The sequence below is a fragment of the Phytophthora sojae genome (assembly GCF_000149755.1).
Source record: "Phytophthora sojae unplaced genomic scaffold PHYSOscaffold_1, whole genome shotgun sequence".
Classification (NCBI taxonomy): Eukaryota; Oomycota; class Peronosporomycetes; order Peronosporales; family Peronosporaceae; genus Phytophthora; species Phytophthora sojae.
In genome coordinates, this window is record NW_009258115.1 from 7,947,044 (window position 1) to 7,962,928 (window position 15,885).

At 54.4% G+C, this 15,885-nt stretch overlaps 5 protein-coding genes across 5 annotated transcripts; 2 read left to right on the forward strand and 3 right to left on the reverse strand.

The window, feature by feature from the left end:
- Nucleotides 1-124: 124 nt before the first annotated feature.
- Nucleotides 125-3,171, forward strand: PHYSODRAFT_322555 (hypothetical protein; the record flags this gene model as incomplete). The annotated part of the gene is made up of 4 exons (XM_009517933.1): nucleotides 125-552; nucleotides 613-681; nucleotides 760-1,545; nucleotides 1,617-3,171. The coding sequence occupies 4 exons, from the start codon at nucleotides 125-127 to the stop codon at nucleotides 3,169-3,171; spliced, it is 2,838 nt and encodes a 945-aa protein (XP_009516228.1).
- Nucleotides 3,172-9,102: 5,931 nt separating this feature from the next.
- PHYSODRAFT_322558 (hypothetical protein) lies at nucleotides 9,103-10,032 on the reverse strand (the record flags this gene model as incomplete). Its single annotated transcript, XM_009517934.1, has 4 exons — nucleotides 9,103-9,543; nucleotides 9,584-9,615; nucleotides 9,709-9,825; nucleotides 9,915-10,032. 4 exons carry the CDS (start codon nucleotides 10,030-10,032, stop codon nucleotides 9,103-9,105), a joined length of 708 nt encoding a protein of 235 aa, XP_009516229.1.
- Nucleotides 10,033-10,866: 834 nt separating this feature from the next.
- PHYSODRAFT_473197 (hypothetical protein) lies at nucleotides 10,867-11,505 on the forward strand (the record flags this gene model as incomplete). The annotated part of the gene is made up of 1 exon (XM_009517935.1): nucleotides 10,867-11,505. The coding sequence occupies one exon, from the start codon at nucleotides 10,867-10,869 to the stop codon at nucleotides 11,503-11,505; it is 639 nt and encodes a 212-aa protein (XP_009516230.1).
- A 1,051-nt stretch (nucleotides 11,506-12,556) lies between these two features.
- PHYSODRAFT_294319 (hypothetical protein) lies at nucleotides 12,557-13,348 on the reverse strand (the record flags this gene model as incomplete). The annotated part of the gene is made up of 1 exon (XM_009517936.1): nucleotides 12,557-13,348. The coding sequence occupies one exon, from the start codon at nucleotides 13,346-13,348 to the stop codon at nucleotides 12,557-12,559; it is 792 nt and encodes a 263-aa protein (XP_009516231.1).
- Nucleotides 13,349-14,837: 1,489 nt separating this feature from the next.
- PHYSODRAFT_441730 (hypothetical protein) lies at nucleotides 14,838-15,464 on the reverse strand (the record flags this gene model as incomplete). Its single annotated transcript, XM_009517937.1, has 1 exon — nucleotides 14,838-15,464. A coding segment is annotated over one exon (627 nt), but the record flags the coding sequence as incomplete, so codon positions are not given.
- Between the last annotated feature and the right edge of the window lie 421 nt (nucleotides 15,465-15,885).

Consider the following 15,885-nt stretch of genomic DNA (forward strand, 5'->3'; position numbering starts at 1 on the left):
ATGTGACACAGAGTACCCCTGATTGTAACCGGTTACACTTCGAGCTTCAACTACGTAACCTTGTGTAACCAGGTTACGCGTACCTCTTTGACTGGCGTACGTACCATTACTCCATTGACAGACGATGGCTGGCCCCAAGGTGGTGTCGCGCAAGGCCAAGCGCAAGCAGGAGCGCGAGGACAAGAAGCGCCAGAAGAACAAGCGCCAGCGCAAGGAGCAGGAGACGTCGGCGCCCGAGAAAGGGGGCAAGGCGAAGGCGCGTGCAGCGCTCGGCAAGCGGCCGGCCAAGCCGCAGCGCGGAGGCCCCAGCGGTGGCATCACTAACAAGTTCCACGAGTTCCTGGCGGAGGCGGCCAGCGCGCAGAATGGTGAGCTGTACCCAGGTCTTATTTGGGGGTACATGGTTACGGTGGTCCTAATTGACTGGGGGTACGCAGGCGAGCCGCAGTCGGTGAGTGCCGAAGACAAGGAGATCAAGGCGCTGGAGGCCAAGCTCGGACTGGGGTCGTCGTCATCCAACAAGGCCGAGTCGGCGCTGAAGAAGCTGAAGAAGTATGCAGATTTTTTTATATTTTTATTGTGGAGTTCTATCTAACGTTTGTAATTTTTTAGGGAGTACTCGAAGGACGGTTTGGGCGAGGACTTTGCGGACTTTTTGTCCGAGCTGGACCACATCTCCGAGTACGTAATTAGTGAATGGAGGTGGAGTGTGAGAACAGGTGACTGATGATGCTTTCTTCTTCTGTGTTGATTGAGCAGAGTGGTGAAGGGACGACCCAAGGCGGCCAAGGCGGTAAAGCACTCTGCCTCTGCTGGCCACGATGGAGACGTGGAGAGCGACGAAGACGATGAGAGCGAGGTGGATGAAAATGAGGGGTCCGAGGCTGGCAGCGATTTCGGTGACGATATGGAGATGGACGAGGAGACTCGACGCGAGATGGAACTGCTGCAGGCTGAAGACGCCGAGTTCTTGAAGGGCATGGACGAGCTGCCGACCGATGAGTCGGAGTCGGAGTCCGAGGACCTCGCGCAGTTTTACTCGGACGAAGAAGACGAGGAGGAGGAGGATGACGACGAAGCTCGGGCTAACACGCTGCGGAACCAGGAGCTGGCAGCTGGTGCTGATGCCGATGAGGCTAGTGACGATAGTGAGGATGACGGTGAACAGGAGGCGAACGAGAATAACAGCGATGACGGCAACGACAAACTGGAGGTGGAAGAGGAGAGCGACGAGGAAGTTGCCGACGATAGTGACAAGAATGACGATGATGATGATAACGAGGAGGAACAGGAGAAGGAGGAGAGTGTCGTCGTCGAAGAAGACATTTACGGCAGACCGGTTATCAGAACGAGTGATGGCGCCAAGAAGCCGTCGGCGTATCTGCCTCCTCACCTTCGCCGAAAGCTTCAAGCTGAAGCCGAAGCTGCTGCTGCGGCTGCAGCGACCGATAAGGTTAAACCCTCGCAAATGGATGAGCAGGCTATGCGTGAGCTGACGCGCCGTATTAACGGCCAGCTCAACCGTATCTCCGAGTCGAACATGGAGTACGTCGCCTACCATGTATGCGGCTGTGGATTCCCTGTGTACTGACTGTGTGTGTTGTCAACGATTCCAGGTCCATCGCGCTAGAAATGGAAAAGATCTACCGTGAAAACGGTCGCTCGCTCGTAAACGAGATTCTGCTTGAAAAGCTGCTTCAGACTACGTGCCATCCGCGACAGGTGATGGCGCCACTTATCAAGGTGGGCGGTGCCCTGGTGGCAGCTCTGTACCACAGCGTCGGCAGCGAGGTTGGCGGTTTCTTTGTGGAGAAGCTGGTGCGCAAGCTGATGGACAGCGTCGAGAAGGAGAAAAAACAGCTCAGCGAGAATGCAGGTGCTCAACATGGCGAGGACGAAGATGGCGACGGCAGAACCTCCAAGGAGCCTGTGAACCTGATGCTGTTCGTGATGATGCTCTACAACTTCGGTGTTGTGCACTGCACGCTCGTGTACGACCTCTTCCGAGCGTTTGTGGACAGCTTCTCCTCCACCGACATTGAACTTATCCACCAGCTCCTGAAGATTGGTGGTGCTCAACTTCGTGCGGATGATGCCGATGCCTTACGTCAGATGGTTGCAGCCGTTCAGCAGAAGGTGGGCGAGGCGCAGCAAGCAAACGACGGTAACCAGCCTGAGGAGCGCGTTCGATTCATTCTCGACCTCATTTACGACCTCAAGAAGTCGTCAAAGCACGGCAAGGGAGGCAAGGGTGGTGCCGGCGGGGGCGCACTGGATGTGTCGTCGCTGAAGAAGTGGATCGGCCGTGTGAAGACGCGCTGTGGAAATTCTAACAACCCGTTGCGTGTGTCGCTCCATGAGCTGCTCAACGCCGACGAAGATGGCCGTTGGTGGGTTGTTGGTGGCACGTGGGTCGGCTACCAGCAGCAGAAATCGACCGACGATGGTGCGGATGACACCAACGAAGCTGTGCGCGAGAACGACCGACTGCTGAAACTCGCCGAGAAGCAGCACATGAATACGGACGTCCGAAAGAAGATTTTTGTGGCGCTTATGGGCGCAACGGACTGCTTCGACGCCTACGAGCGGCTGCTGCAGCTGCATCTGAAGGAGAAGCAAGAGCGCGAAATTGTTCGCGTGCTGCTGCACTGCTGTGGCCAGGAGAACAAGTTCAACAAGTACTACCTGGTGCTGGCCGAGAAGCTGTGCGAGATGGACCAGCGGTACAAGTTCACGTTCCAGCTCGCCTTCTGGGACATCTTCAAGCAGATGGAGTCGCTCAAGCCGCGGAGGTTGTACAACCAAGCGCAGATGCTGGCTGGGCTGGTGCTGAGCAGCAGTCTGTCTCTGTCGTGCCTCAAGGTGCTGGACTTCACGCAGTTGGAGGAGAAGAGCATTCTGTTCCTGCGGGTTCTGATGGAGGAGATCCTCAAGTTCGAGGGCGAGCTGGAGATGGCGCAGGTGTTCCAGCGCCTGCTGCAGACCAAGAAGGCCCAGCTGACGATTGACGGTCTGGCCGTCTTCTTCCACCAGCATCTGACGAGCTTTCGCGGCGAGCCCGACCTGAAGACGCGGACGCTGCTCAAGAAGCGCGTCAAGAGTGTAAAGAGTTTGCTGGACCAGCTAGCCAAGTCTGCCGCGTCAGCTGAGAAGCAAGCCAGCTTCGTGTAAGTTCAAGAGCTGCGATTTTCACATACAATAGACCAACCCTTTCATTACAAGTTTTGGACATGGTTTCTAGCGTGAGTCACGCTAGGTATTGTTGTAACCTCCATCTACTCTTCTGCAATCTTCTTGATGAACTTGGCCGGGTTGCCAGCGTACACGCACATGGGAGGAACGTCCTTCGTGACGACACTCCCCGCTCCGATCACTGCCCCGCGGCCAATGGTAACCCCGGGCACCACCGTCACATTGCCCCCGATCCAGACGTCGTCCTCGATGGTGATCGGTTTGCCCAGTTCGTACCCGGAAGCTCTCGCCTTGGGCCCCAGCGGATGCGTGGCCGTGTACAGCTGCACGTTCGGTGCGAACATGACGCGGTCGCCGATGGTGATCTCGCAGACGTCGAGCAGCACGCAGTTGAAGTTCATGTAGACGTTGTCGCCCAGCCGGATGTTGGACCCGTAGTCGCAGCGGAAGGGCATCTCGATGAAGCATTCCCGTCCCTTGGCGCCGAGCATCTTGGTCAGGATTTCTTGGGCTTCGGGGGTCTCAGCTCCGTCGAGCTCGTTGTACTTCTTGACCAGCTTGCGAGTTTCCTGGCGTTCCTTGAACAGATCTGGGTCCATTGAGAAGTACAGCTCACTGCGCAGCATCTTGGCCTTTTCGGTCTCCATCGTCGTAGGTCTTGGCTTGGTTTTTGTGACTGTTGGGGCAGAATGAGAAATGATCTGGGGCACGACGCCAAGCTGACTTGGTATTAATACCTCCCGTCCCAAAGCGCACACGATACACTCGATGTACCTAGAATGTCCACGACTAGGGGTGGGTAATCGACCCAATCGGATTGATCGAGATGTACTTTCTGACCGATCGGATTAGCCAGTGCCGATTCTCGATTCATTTCGATTAGATCCGATTGATCGGTCGATCCAATCCGACTACCAAGATATAAAATACAGCAGTAATACCTCCAGAAAATGCTTCTCTAGATATCGCATTCACTACATGAATAATTTTTAAGCGACCCCTGAAATGACCAATAGCATGTTTTCACTCTAATCTCTTATACAATTTATCATGTCCGAAACTATAAAATACCACAGACTTCCGTACAACCGACGCTTCACAGCAAAAGTTCATGTGTGGCTTTAGTCTGCTCACGATAGTGCTGGTGTTATCTATAACAGTGACTTGAAGTGCGCTAGATTCGCGCTGAAATCGGCCTGAGACTTAATCGCATGCGGACATGAGACAACATCGGTATCATTGGCACAGTTCTCGTAGTTCTACTTGTTGTCCACCAACTCGACCACCACATTTAATCCGCTCAGCGACAGCCAAATCTGCGACTTGGCGGTGCGCGGCGCCAACACCACCTCGACCGCCTTCCACCAGTTCACGTTGCGCGACTGCAAACTCACCAGCCGCTTCGCACGCATGCCGCCGCTGCTGCTATTGCTACGGCTACGGCTGGGCACGCACTACAGCTGCGCGAAATCGTTCTAGCGCGTGACCGGGTGCTCACGCACATTACGTTCAGCACAACGGACGCGCCACCGCTACCTTTTGAGCCCCGGTACGGAATCCCAGTGCACCTCATTACTGGGCGGTGATTCGTCGCGGATTCGCAGTAAAGCAATTGGCCCAATCAGGTGTGCACACGTTGGGCGTCTGCTTGAAGTTGTCGATCGAATCGGCCGATTCAATCGGATCAGATCGGCTTAGGCCTGCCGGACCTTGCGAACTTCGCAATGCGAAGTAGTGCATGCGCAGCAATCTTCCTCGCAGTTTCGCCTTTGCCATCTCGCACTAACGCACCTCTCCGCATACCTTCATTCCATGGAGCCCCAAGACAATTGAAGTGCAAGTTCATCCTCCAGTGAACCAAGGCGAGCTCCTGGTAATCGACGCTCCGACATCTGGACCGTCATTCGCGATAACAACGATGGGACCTTCACATGTCTGCTGTGTTCCACCGACTCAGCTCCGGTCTGGAACACGGTGGCTCATACTACGTTTCGGCGACACCTGAAGCGGCAGCACGGAGAAGAGTACGGAGGCGACGAAGATGCGTCTCCGGCGGACACGAGAGGCGCCCGCCAGACGGACTTGCTCGCGTTTGGGTTCGAGCGATACGTGCGGCAGCGCACGTTCGACAAGGCGGCCGCTGACAAGCAGCTGGTGGCCTTGATCGTAGCGAATGCGCTTTCCCTGAGTCTGGTGGAGAAAAAGGAATTTCGTTCCTTCTGCAGAACACTTCACCCTGACTACGTGCCTCCGACAAGGAAGGCGGTTCGAAAGAAGATCATGGCGCGCTGGAGGTGCGAAAAGGAGCTGTCGCGGCATAGCATTCTTCAAGATGTTAAAAACGGCCGGGTATCCGCCACGACGGACTTATGGACATCAGCGGCAAAACTAACTACATGGTTGTGACCATGCATTGGATCAACGACGAGTGGGTCATTAAGTCGGTTATGATAGGATTTACGCGCGTGGAGTATCCCCATTCTGGTCCCCGCATCGCACAGCATCTGATCGATACCATTCGAGCGATGAGCGGATCTCTTTTTGCAAAACTATGGGCGATCACTACGGATAACGCCGCCAACAACGGAACAATGATTGATGAGGTCAACGAAACACTGGAGGAGGAGATTGTGGGCTACGACCAGCTTGCAGGGACGGCTTCGGGTGCCACCTCGACTCCAGAGCCTACGGAAGCTGCCGCATCCCAAGCCAAGGTCGTTCATGTGCGATGTCTGGCCCACGTTTTTCAACTTGCTGTCAAGGAAGGGCTTAAACGATGCCCAATCATGGATGACAGTGTTGGTGTCGTCCGTGACATACTGAAAAAACTGTCGGAGTTGCCGTCGTTACTTGAGGCGCTGACTGATGTCTGCGCGGCACTCAATGTGACCTTTATATCGCCGGAGCTCGACGTTGTGACGCGGTGGAACAGCACCTTAACGATGCTTTCTTCAGCTCGTTCGCTGAAGCTAGCGATTGGTGAGGTACAGCGACGGATTCGTGGCCGTCATGAAGGCTACAAATGCCTTTCAATAAGCCCTGGCGATCGTCTCGCTGCTCCCATCCCGGACACGACTTGGGGCTATCTTAATGAGCTCATAGCTTTCCTGAGACCGATCAAGGGCGCGACTACACACATGTCTGGCAAGAACTACCCAACCTTTGGTGTAGCGTTGGTTGTCTTCCATCTCGTCTTGAAGCATGCGGGGAAGACGGCGGAGACTGCTCTCTCGTGGTACACCAAGGATTTTGCTCGCGCGTTCAAGAAGAAGCTTGACGAGTATATCCCGCTCGTCAAAACCGATGATGCTCAAATTGCTGCCGTTCTCGACCCTCGTGCGAAGTCGTTCCTCGTCAAGATTGACGTCAATGTCGAGCAAGTGAAAAAACTAGTCGAAGCGGAGTATGAACGCGTGTATCGGGCCCCATATGAGCAAAATGAACTGCGTAGAAAACAATCGGAGAAAACCCAGCAGCAGAAAGAAGAAGCTGAAGACGAGGACGCGCTGTACAGCCTTATTGATGAGCACATTGGGCACGAGTCGCACGCAAACAGCAGCGGTGAGTCATTTTCAAGTGAGTTGTCTTGCTGGCTTGACCACAAGGATAAGTCCATGAACCTGAAGACAGACAGTCGAGCTGTGTGCAACTGGATGAAGCACGAAGCTGCATCATTTCCTCCAATTCAGATGATGGCGCGCGATTACTTGGTTGTGATGGCTACTTCGGTGCCTAGCGAGGAAGCATTCTCTGCATCTGGAACGACGATTACGCCTCGACGAGCTCGACTTGCTGACGATGCTGTTACAGCGATCATGGAGCTGCAGCATTTTCTTGCCTTCAACCTTACCTCGGGTGATGTCCATACTGAACCAGTAGGCATTAATTGGACTGAGAGCTAGTGTGTTGGTGGTCGCAGTGGCTTTAAGTCTGTAAGAGTCGCAATCGTTCATAATGCTATCGATCCAATTCGCCTTTGATGAGCTCTTTGCATTAATGACGAGTACATAGCGCTTCTGCTGTAACTTGATATGTGGTAAGCTTTTGTAAAGCAACCGCGTTGCACTCTAGGAACACAATACCATTTTTGCGCAGAATCATCTCAAACGAAGTCTGACTCGCCGCCTTGGACGAGCTCGAAGAGCATGTATCGACATCGCGTGGTATGATGCACTCGCTCACATGGCGCACAGAGACAAGCGGATAATCGTGCCGCTGTGAAGTTACACCGCACTCGAAACCTTGGAAAACGAGGCGAAGCGCTGCTCAAACCACCACAACTTCTGTGAGGCGGTCACTCTAACGAAACAAGGAGGAGCTATCTCCAATTGCTCAATCGCAACGAGGTGAAGCGCTGTCCGATAATTTAGCACCTGGACACCCGGCGCAACGAGGCGAAGTGCTGCCACAATTTGAAGTGATTCGAAGGTGTGTATCTCCAATCGAAACGAGGCGAAGCGCAGCTCCAATTTATCACTCCATGGGGTCTGAATCAGGGATGCGAAGCGCTGCTCGAGAGTCTCCGCAGAGGCGGAGCGTTGCCTGATAATTTTGCGACTGAAGAGGGGCAACGACTAGGGGAAACGAGGCGGAACTGTTCCCGATTGTGTGCGATTTCAAAGTGGCGGGGCCACTGTTGTCAAACATGTCTGCTTATCCAGGCAGGTTAACAATGTTTTCGACGCAGATATCGCTACCGAAATGCGGTTGTCGGACTCAAAGCCTATCTGGCTGTTGTTTCGTGCGAAATGTAGTGACGCAGGAGGGTATGGCGACGCGAAATGCAAATTTTAAGCGACTGCACGTTGGTTGCGTCGCTAGAAATGACAATCTTGCGCATGTCCTACGACTTGATCGATACCGGCGCATTGACGCCGTATTGAATGTCAAGTACGCAGCAGAGCACGACAACTCAATTCTTTCGGTGATGTCGAAGAGATGGTGCCCTCACCGTGTTTCAGGGCGAATATGAGTGGGTCGCCGTCTCAACAAGCTGAAAGTGGAAAATCGCGGAAAACGAGCAGTGGGGCGATTAGGTAGTGAGACTGTGAGCTATTTCTTGCGAGCAAAGACAATTAATTTATGGTGGTCATCATTACCTGTAGGATTTCCCAGCAACAGAGAGAACCGGGTAGCTGGTGCTTAGTATTTTTGTGGCTACCAGTTTGTCTGTATCTGCATCAGCTGCATTAGATTTTGAAAATCTTGTATTGTTTTCTGGTTATTGGCGAACTATACGGCTACCTCCTGGTGATTATGTTTGTTTGTGGTGGCGATGCGATAATTTCGAACCGTAAACTCTCGCGTTGGACTTTTGACCACGGAATTTGCAGCTTCAAGCCGGGTTGTGCTCACGAAAATGAGCGTATTTGCTTCGCGATATCAGCGAATTCATGTCTTGTCGACTCGAGTCGGCTGGTTTTAGCGTCGTTAATCAATTAGTGGCAAGGTCTTGCGCTAGACCAGCCCGTGAACCTAGTATTCAAAGCACATGCAAGTCTCGAGGTTGTCCCGAGTCCACTGAGTCGCAAATTGTTATCGTAGCGTGCTCTGAGAGTACACAAATGCGTTTGCTTGCAACTCGAACGCGCCCAGTGTCTTGAATTATTCTTGATCCCTCCATTTCCAATTTTACCGGCTTCCGCACAATCAGCGCACTCTCCGCAATGTAAAATCCATCATCTATTTTCCTCTGCAACATACCAAAACTGATGACATTTTTGTCAACTTCCATACGCCTGCGTCATTCGTGCCCAGCACGCCTACGAAAGGCTTAACACAAGAATCCCGAACAACAGGCCAAATCGCTTCTGTGCAGACTTGCAACCGCTTTACAAGCTTTTTTTTCTGAAACGAGAACGTAATGATATCCATTGATTGACAAAACTGCACTTTGGAAGCAAAACATTCCTACAGCTCCTCGAGATCCTCCCACACGACCCACCTGTCTCCTCTGCGGACAATGCCAATGGCTGAGGTGTCTTTTCCACTTGCTTGGTTGGCTTCCTGGTACATCTCGCGCAGCTTGAAGGTATTCGGGTGGTCGCACTCGGCGATGATGCCCTTCTCGTAGATGACGTTCTTCTGCAGGTAGTTCTCAACGATCAGAGCCTTGGGCATGCACTTGAGCGCAAGCGCCTGGTTCGTGGAGCCGTGACGGGTGATTGGCACGCGGACGGAGACGTCGGTGCCCCTGGCACGGACCTTGTACAGGGTCGTCTTGGCCGTCGGAGCTGTGGCGGGTAGCGGATCTCGCTCGCGCATTGCTACGCCCACCGAGAATCGACTGTTGCACGAGCTGCGACGCTGGTTCTCACGCTGCATGTTGTAGTTAAGCTTGTCCAGAACCTGCTCGAAGGCGGCACGTTAAAGCGTGACGCTTTCACTTGACCAGCAATGACGCAATCCGCAGCGCAAGGCTGGCTCGCCAGTAGAGCGCATTCAGCGACACAAAAGCCCGTTAGCTCAGCTATTCACACACACACCACCACATATACAAAGTGGCAACCAACGTACTGTAAGTCTGCCACACGGTCTTCGTGTCGTCAAGCGTCTGGCAGCCGATCGAGTAGAAGCGCGCATCATCTTGCAACCGCCGTTCTCGCACGACAAGTAGTCGATGGAGGACTCGGTCTTGACGTTGACGTTCAAGTGGCTGTACTCGCTGTAGCAATCGTCGGCGTACAGCAACTTCTTGTCGCCGAGTCAGAACTCGCACGAACCTGTGTGGATGAGACCGTGAGAGAAGATGGCATTGGCGTTGGTCGGAATGGGCTGCGGCGTGCCGTTCCGGTTGGTGAAGCTGCAGGCCGCGTCGTACAGCGACATGCCGTCCAGCATCGGCTCGGGGCTCTTTGCAGATGTTGGTCGCTTTGGGGCATTTGAACACCTCAACGCCCTTCTGGGTGTTGCCGGCCTCGCAACTTGCGAGGCCAGTCGCAAGTGTGGCGAGAAGCGGGAGGCCTCTTCGTTTTTGTTTTGTGATATCGACTATTGATAGCATCACATCTGCGAGGGGCAATATCACCCCAATTTCAACCAATGAGTCCGTGTTTCGTCAGCTATGTCGATGCTTTGTCGACTCGATCCGATCCAATCCGATCGAGTCGGCATTGATCTACAAATCAGCCAATCCGATTAAATGCGATCACGATCCGTCTCGATCCAATCAATCGAATCGGATTGGTTTTTTGCTACCCATCCCTATCCACGACACGTGTCAGGCTGTGCCAATATGGTAAACTACACGTCGTCTTTGTTGGCTATCTGTATTTTGGGATGTCTCTCAGCTCTGGCTTTTCCTCAATCGCCTCGTATTTGGCGATCCGGTAGCCTGGTGTTGTGAACTTTAGCGGCGTTTGTTTGAATGCCAGACATTTATTCAGGCGTTCTTTTGGATAAAGGTGCACTTGTTATTCATGCTGACTGTGAGTATACCCTAAGTTGTAGTGTAGTCATCTGAATCACTTGCTGAGGTCATCGGCAACCTCAAAACTTACCGCCGGTCGCGGTTTTGCTCCATCTCCATACGTGGTGCTCGCCCCCGCTGACGCGTGTCGTCCCGACAGAGCCGACAAACAGCTGAGTGATCTGCTGACTGTCCATCGGCTCTACTACCGAGTCATTCACCCCACCAAGGCAAAGACACAAGCACTGCTAACTTCTCCCCCGACAATGAACTCCGAAAAGGCCAAGATGATCCGAGGGGAGCTGTACATCGCGGTTGATCCGACTCTGGCGGAGGACCGGCGCGCTGCTCGCGAATTGACCAAGCAGTTCAACGACATGACGCAGGCCGAGAGCCCAGAAGCCAAGGCAGTGATGAAGCGCCTCCTCGGCTCAATGGGCAAGGACTGCCTCATCGAGATGCCCTTCCGCTGCGACTACGGCTACAACATCAGCGTGGGCGACAACTTCTACATGAACTTCAACTGCGTCTTCCTGGACGGGTGTCCGATCACGATCGGCAACCGGGTGATGCTCGCCCCGAACGTGCAGCTTTACACTGCCAGCCACGCGCTCGACCCCGAGGTCCGATCGTCCGGACTAGAGATCGGCAAACCCATTACGATCGCGGACGATGTTTGGGTCGGGGGCAACGTGACAGTTGTGCCCGGTGTCACCATTGGCCGTGGGGCAGTGATCGGAGCCGGAAGTGTCGTCACGAAGGACGTGCCTCCCATGTGCGTCTACGCTGGCAACCCGGCCAAGTTCGTCAAGAAGATTGAGCCCAAAGAGAAGAAAGAACGCGCTTGGGGAAAACACGGACTCAAAAAGTTGAAATCATACAAACTTCACCTTATACAGCGTTAACTTGTCCAAATTCGACTAAACTGAATCACGTAGCCCCCTTTCATGATCGTCTGCAGCCGGAAAACTAACATCGGTGCCGACGGTCGAGCTGACGGATCCAGTGACACGCATTCCTTGCCCAAGTGCACCACCGAAGCAAGGCATCGCGAAGTAAACGACACTTGCAACGCCCCCGACGCCACCTTTTGAATAATCACCGCATCGGGCACTTTCTTACCGGTGACGGAGTCGAATCTCGCTTGGGAATAAGGCAACGTCTGCAGATCCAGCTCGGACAACAGCACGCCGAAGGAGAAAACGTCAGCCTTCTCGTCGTAGTGCTCCGCCATCATAACTTCGGGCGCCATCCACAGCATCGTCCCGACACCGGCAGTCATGGTGTGTTCTTGTCGTTCTCGCGACACGCCAAAGTCCGTGAGTTTCGCGTCCAGATTCTCCGCCAGCAACACGTTCTTGGACTTCAAGTCTCGGTGCACGACGATCGGAGAGAGAGAGTACAGGTACGTCAACGCCTGCGCGACGTGGTAGGCGATGCGAAGCTTGTCGTGGTCGATACCCTGCGGTTGTCCTCGATCCTCAAAATCTTTCAGCAGTGCGCGCAGATCCCCGCCCTCCATCAGCTCTGTCAGCATACAGAGATCAGTGAGCGATCCCCACGACACACCGACAAAGCGCACAATGTGCGGATGATTGAGACCAGCCATCATTTTCGCCTCCGCGAGGAACACGTTCACCTTCTTCAGGTCACTTCGTGCATCCGGGAACAGCATCTTAATGGCGACCGCTTCACGATTGTACGTTCCGCGGTAGATCTCTCCGAATCCGCCGCGGCAAATGAGACTTTGGACATTCACTTTGTCCCGAGGGATTCGAGTCGCGATGATGGCGTTGTCGTTCCATAGCCCAGGACCGAGCGTCGAGGGCTCGGATCCATCGGTGGGGCCACCTGAGAAAGCGCTTCCTCTTGCGATGAACGGGTGTTGCATCGACTCGGGGTGGTCGTTGTTATTCCGTTTGTTTCGTTTCCAGATCCAACACGACACTGCCGTGATCACGACGAGAACGGCTGCGACTCCGGCGGCAATTCCGACGACCGCACCGTCTGGAAGTCCGCTTCCAGATGAAGATGAAGTCGACACCGAGGATGCTGAGCTCGAGTCCTGGTTAGTCTCGGACGTGCTTCTTGATGCCGAGGCTGAAGCAGAGTCAGACTCGTCAAAGCTCGAGCCGAACGTGCTGGTGACCGTTGAACTTGAATTTGTGTCGCTGATGACGGAGCTGGAAGTGTCAGTCGTGGAGGTAGCTGCCTTGTTGTAGAAAACGAATCCACCTTCGATGCCGGAGAACGCGTTCTGGCAGGTGTTGGCGTTAATGTCAGCAGTTGACACATCAAACTCATAGTAGCAGGGCCAGTTGAACCAGGACACTTAAGTGCGCTACCAATGGAGCCCATATTCCGAGTCCATGTCAACACTCCGTTCGAGATTGAGATCGTAGCGCTCCTAACTGGAGAGTAGCCGTCGTACAAAGTCTCACAATCGACGCTAGCTCGGTACGAAGCTGAATTCTCGTAGTCCGTGCAGGCAGTATCATAGTAGTAGTCGTACGCCATGTAGGGCTCGCCGTTGTAGAGTTCATCAAGACCTGCAGCCCGACCTTCGTGGCAACTCTCGTCGACATACCCTACCAACGCGTTGCTGTCATCGTACTGAGCAACGCAGTTAGCACCACTGGAGGTGACTTGGGACACGCACTCGTTCCGCCTCTGAATGAAGACCCCAGTCGGTGCTCCACTACAAGAGGCATCCTCGTAAAAACTCCAAAAGCGATGCATCCCCGCCATGATGTGTTGTCAAGACTTCGTTTTGGAGAATGACAGTTGTGGCGGCGGCTCAATGGGTCGGCGAACTGGGTATAAGTACTCTCTGGCAGATCAGTAAGCTAGCTCGAAGCACCGTGTTGCTGTGACCTGCTGTCCTTACGGCCAGCAGTGCACATAGATATAGAGGCGAAATGATACCAACATAGCATTGACGTTACTATCACGGTCGAGTGGGTATCACAAGATCGCTCGATCAACGCTCCATGCCCGATACGACACCAATGACGCAGTTCTTTCAAAGTGCCGCAACCGTCGAGCGTTTGCTTACTCTTCAGACACAATCTTCTTGATGAACTTGGCCGGGTTGCCAGCGTACACGCACATGGGAGGAACGTCCTTCGTGACGACGCTCCCCGCTCCGATCACCGCGCCATGACCAATGCGAACTCCAGGCACAATCACAACATTGCCACCGATCCGGGCGTCGTCTTCGATGGTGATAGGCTTCCCAATCTCCAGCTTGGCAGCTCTCTTCTTGGGGCAAAGCGGGTGGCTGGCCGTGTACAGCTGAACGTTCGGCGCCAGCAACACTCGGTTGCCAATAGTGATCGGACACACGTCCAACAGCACACAACCGACATTCATGTAGACGTCGTCGCCCAGCCGAATGTTGTAGCCGTAGTCGCAGTGGAAAGGCCTCTCGATGAAGCAGTCTCGGCCCTTTGCCCCCAGCAAACTCGAGAGCAGCGCGTCTCCCTCAGCGTATTCACCCGGCATCAGGTCGTTGTACTTCCTCGTGAGCAATCGCGCTGCCTGTCGATCCGCCGCCAGAGTTGCGTCCATCAGGTTGTGCGTCTCATCGCGGATCATTTTGGTCTTCTCGGTCTCCATCTTGAATGGCTTCTTCACTTGAGCGGTGTCGATCAGATTCTTGAATACGGAAGTCACTCTGACTGATTGAGGTCCTCACGTTGAGGAGCGGTCCAAACTCAGCGAACGTGTGATCAGATCTTGCGCAACAGATGCCTTAGTCATGCAAGCAGTTCCATGATGAGAAGTACGGCGGATACGAAGTTGCAGTCACTAAGCAGTACATGCATAATACATGGCACTGCTGCCAGTAATGCCTCCATTTATATCACGTCACGACTCAGACCGGACTCCAAACTTCTTGTAATTCTGTCAGCATTCCTTTCGTGCTGAAGTAACTTTGATCTCCACTTCATAGCCCCCGCTCTTCTTGCACATTCTCGATGGGGGCGATGTGGTACGCGACGGAGGCCACCGGTTCCTTCTCCTTATCAATCAGCTGCTCATTGAGTGCTCGCCACGCCGACAACCGCAACCGGTCTCTCGGAGACCGCCTCGGTATCTGCAACAACCTCCGCCGGCGGATCTCAATAACTGCAACAGCAAATGAACACAACAACGTCAGACCCAAGCTAAAAATTTCCTCGTTGTCAACCAAATCCACAGCGCTCTCACATTTCAGGCGGATGCAGTAGTGCGCCACCAGCAGCACTATGAAGACCGGTATGCCCAGCAGCCAGTACAAGTACCTCATACTGTTGCTGCTGGCTCGGTTCGTTACAACGTACGGACTGGTCGTGTACGGGCTCCAGGACGAGCCCGAGCCCGAGCTCTGCGCCGAGCCCGAGCCCAAGCCCGATGTCGAGTTCGAGTCGTCGCACAGCGAGACCGTGCGCAGCTTCCAGACCAGCGGGTCGCAGCTCAATACACAGACGCAGCCGGACTCCCCGAGGCAGAACTTGGTGGTCTTGGCCAAGTAGTTGTTCTGCATCGAGTAGTTGACGGCGATGGTGTTGCACTCGAGGCACGCGGGGTCGGTGGCCTCGCAGTACGTCGTGTTGACCGACGGGTACTGGTGGTAGAGTCCCCCCGAGAAGTTGGTCGTACTGCCGCTGTCGGCGTTCGGCCCCGTCGTCACGCGGTAGTCCAGCGTGTAGTCGTAGAAGACCATGGACGCGCAGTAGCCGAACTGCGACAGCACGCAGCCCCCCGGGTCGGTGGCCACCGGCACGTTCAGGCAGTCGTAGCAGCTGCGTTGCTTGAAGCACGTCTCGCCCGGCTCCAGTCCGTAGTACGCGCACGTGTCCAAGTCGGCGTTCGTGCGGCTCGAGCTCGTGGAGGAAGGCACCGACACGTCCGCCGACTCGCTGCCGACAGTGCCGGCCATGTCGGCGCTGCCGGAGCTGGACGCCATGGGAGACGGGAAGTGGCGCGCCTGCCTCTGGGGAGTATTATGGCCGGGGTGCTCAGCTCAAATCGCAGGCAAGCAGGCAGGCAGACGCTTGCCGGCCGTCAAGAGGGCATCTGATCGCCCCCGGTCGGCAGTTGATGCGGATACTTCGGGAGTTGAAGTGATCCCATTGGCGGATACTGCGAATGGAGAGATGTGACTGGCGGAAAAACAATCGAAGCGCACAGAAAGTGGCGCTGGTCAAAGTGGCATCATCGATTGAACCGGCTAACGGTCCTCTCAGCCGAGGCTGGCGACCCCAACAACGATCGACTTTTGACTCACACTGCCCCAGTTC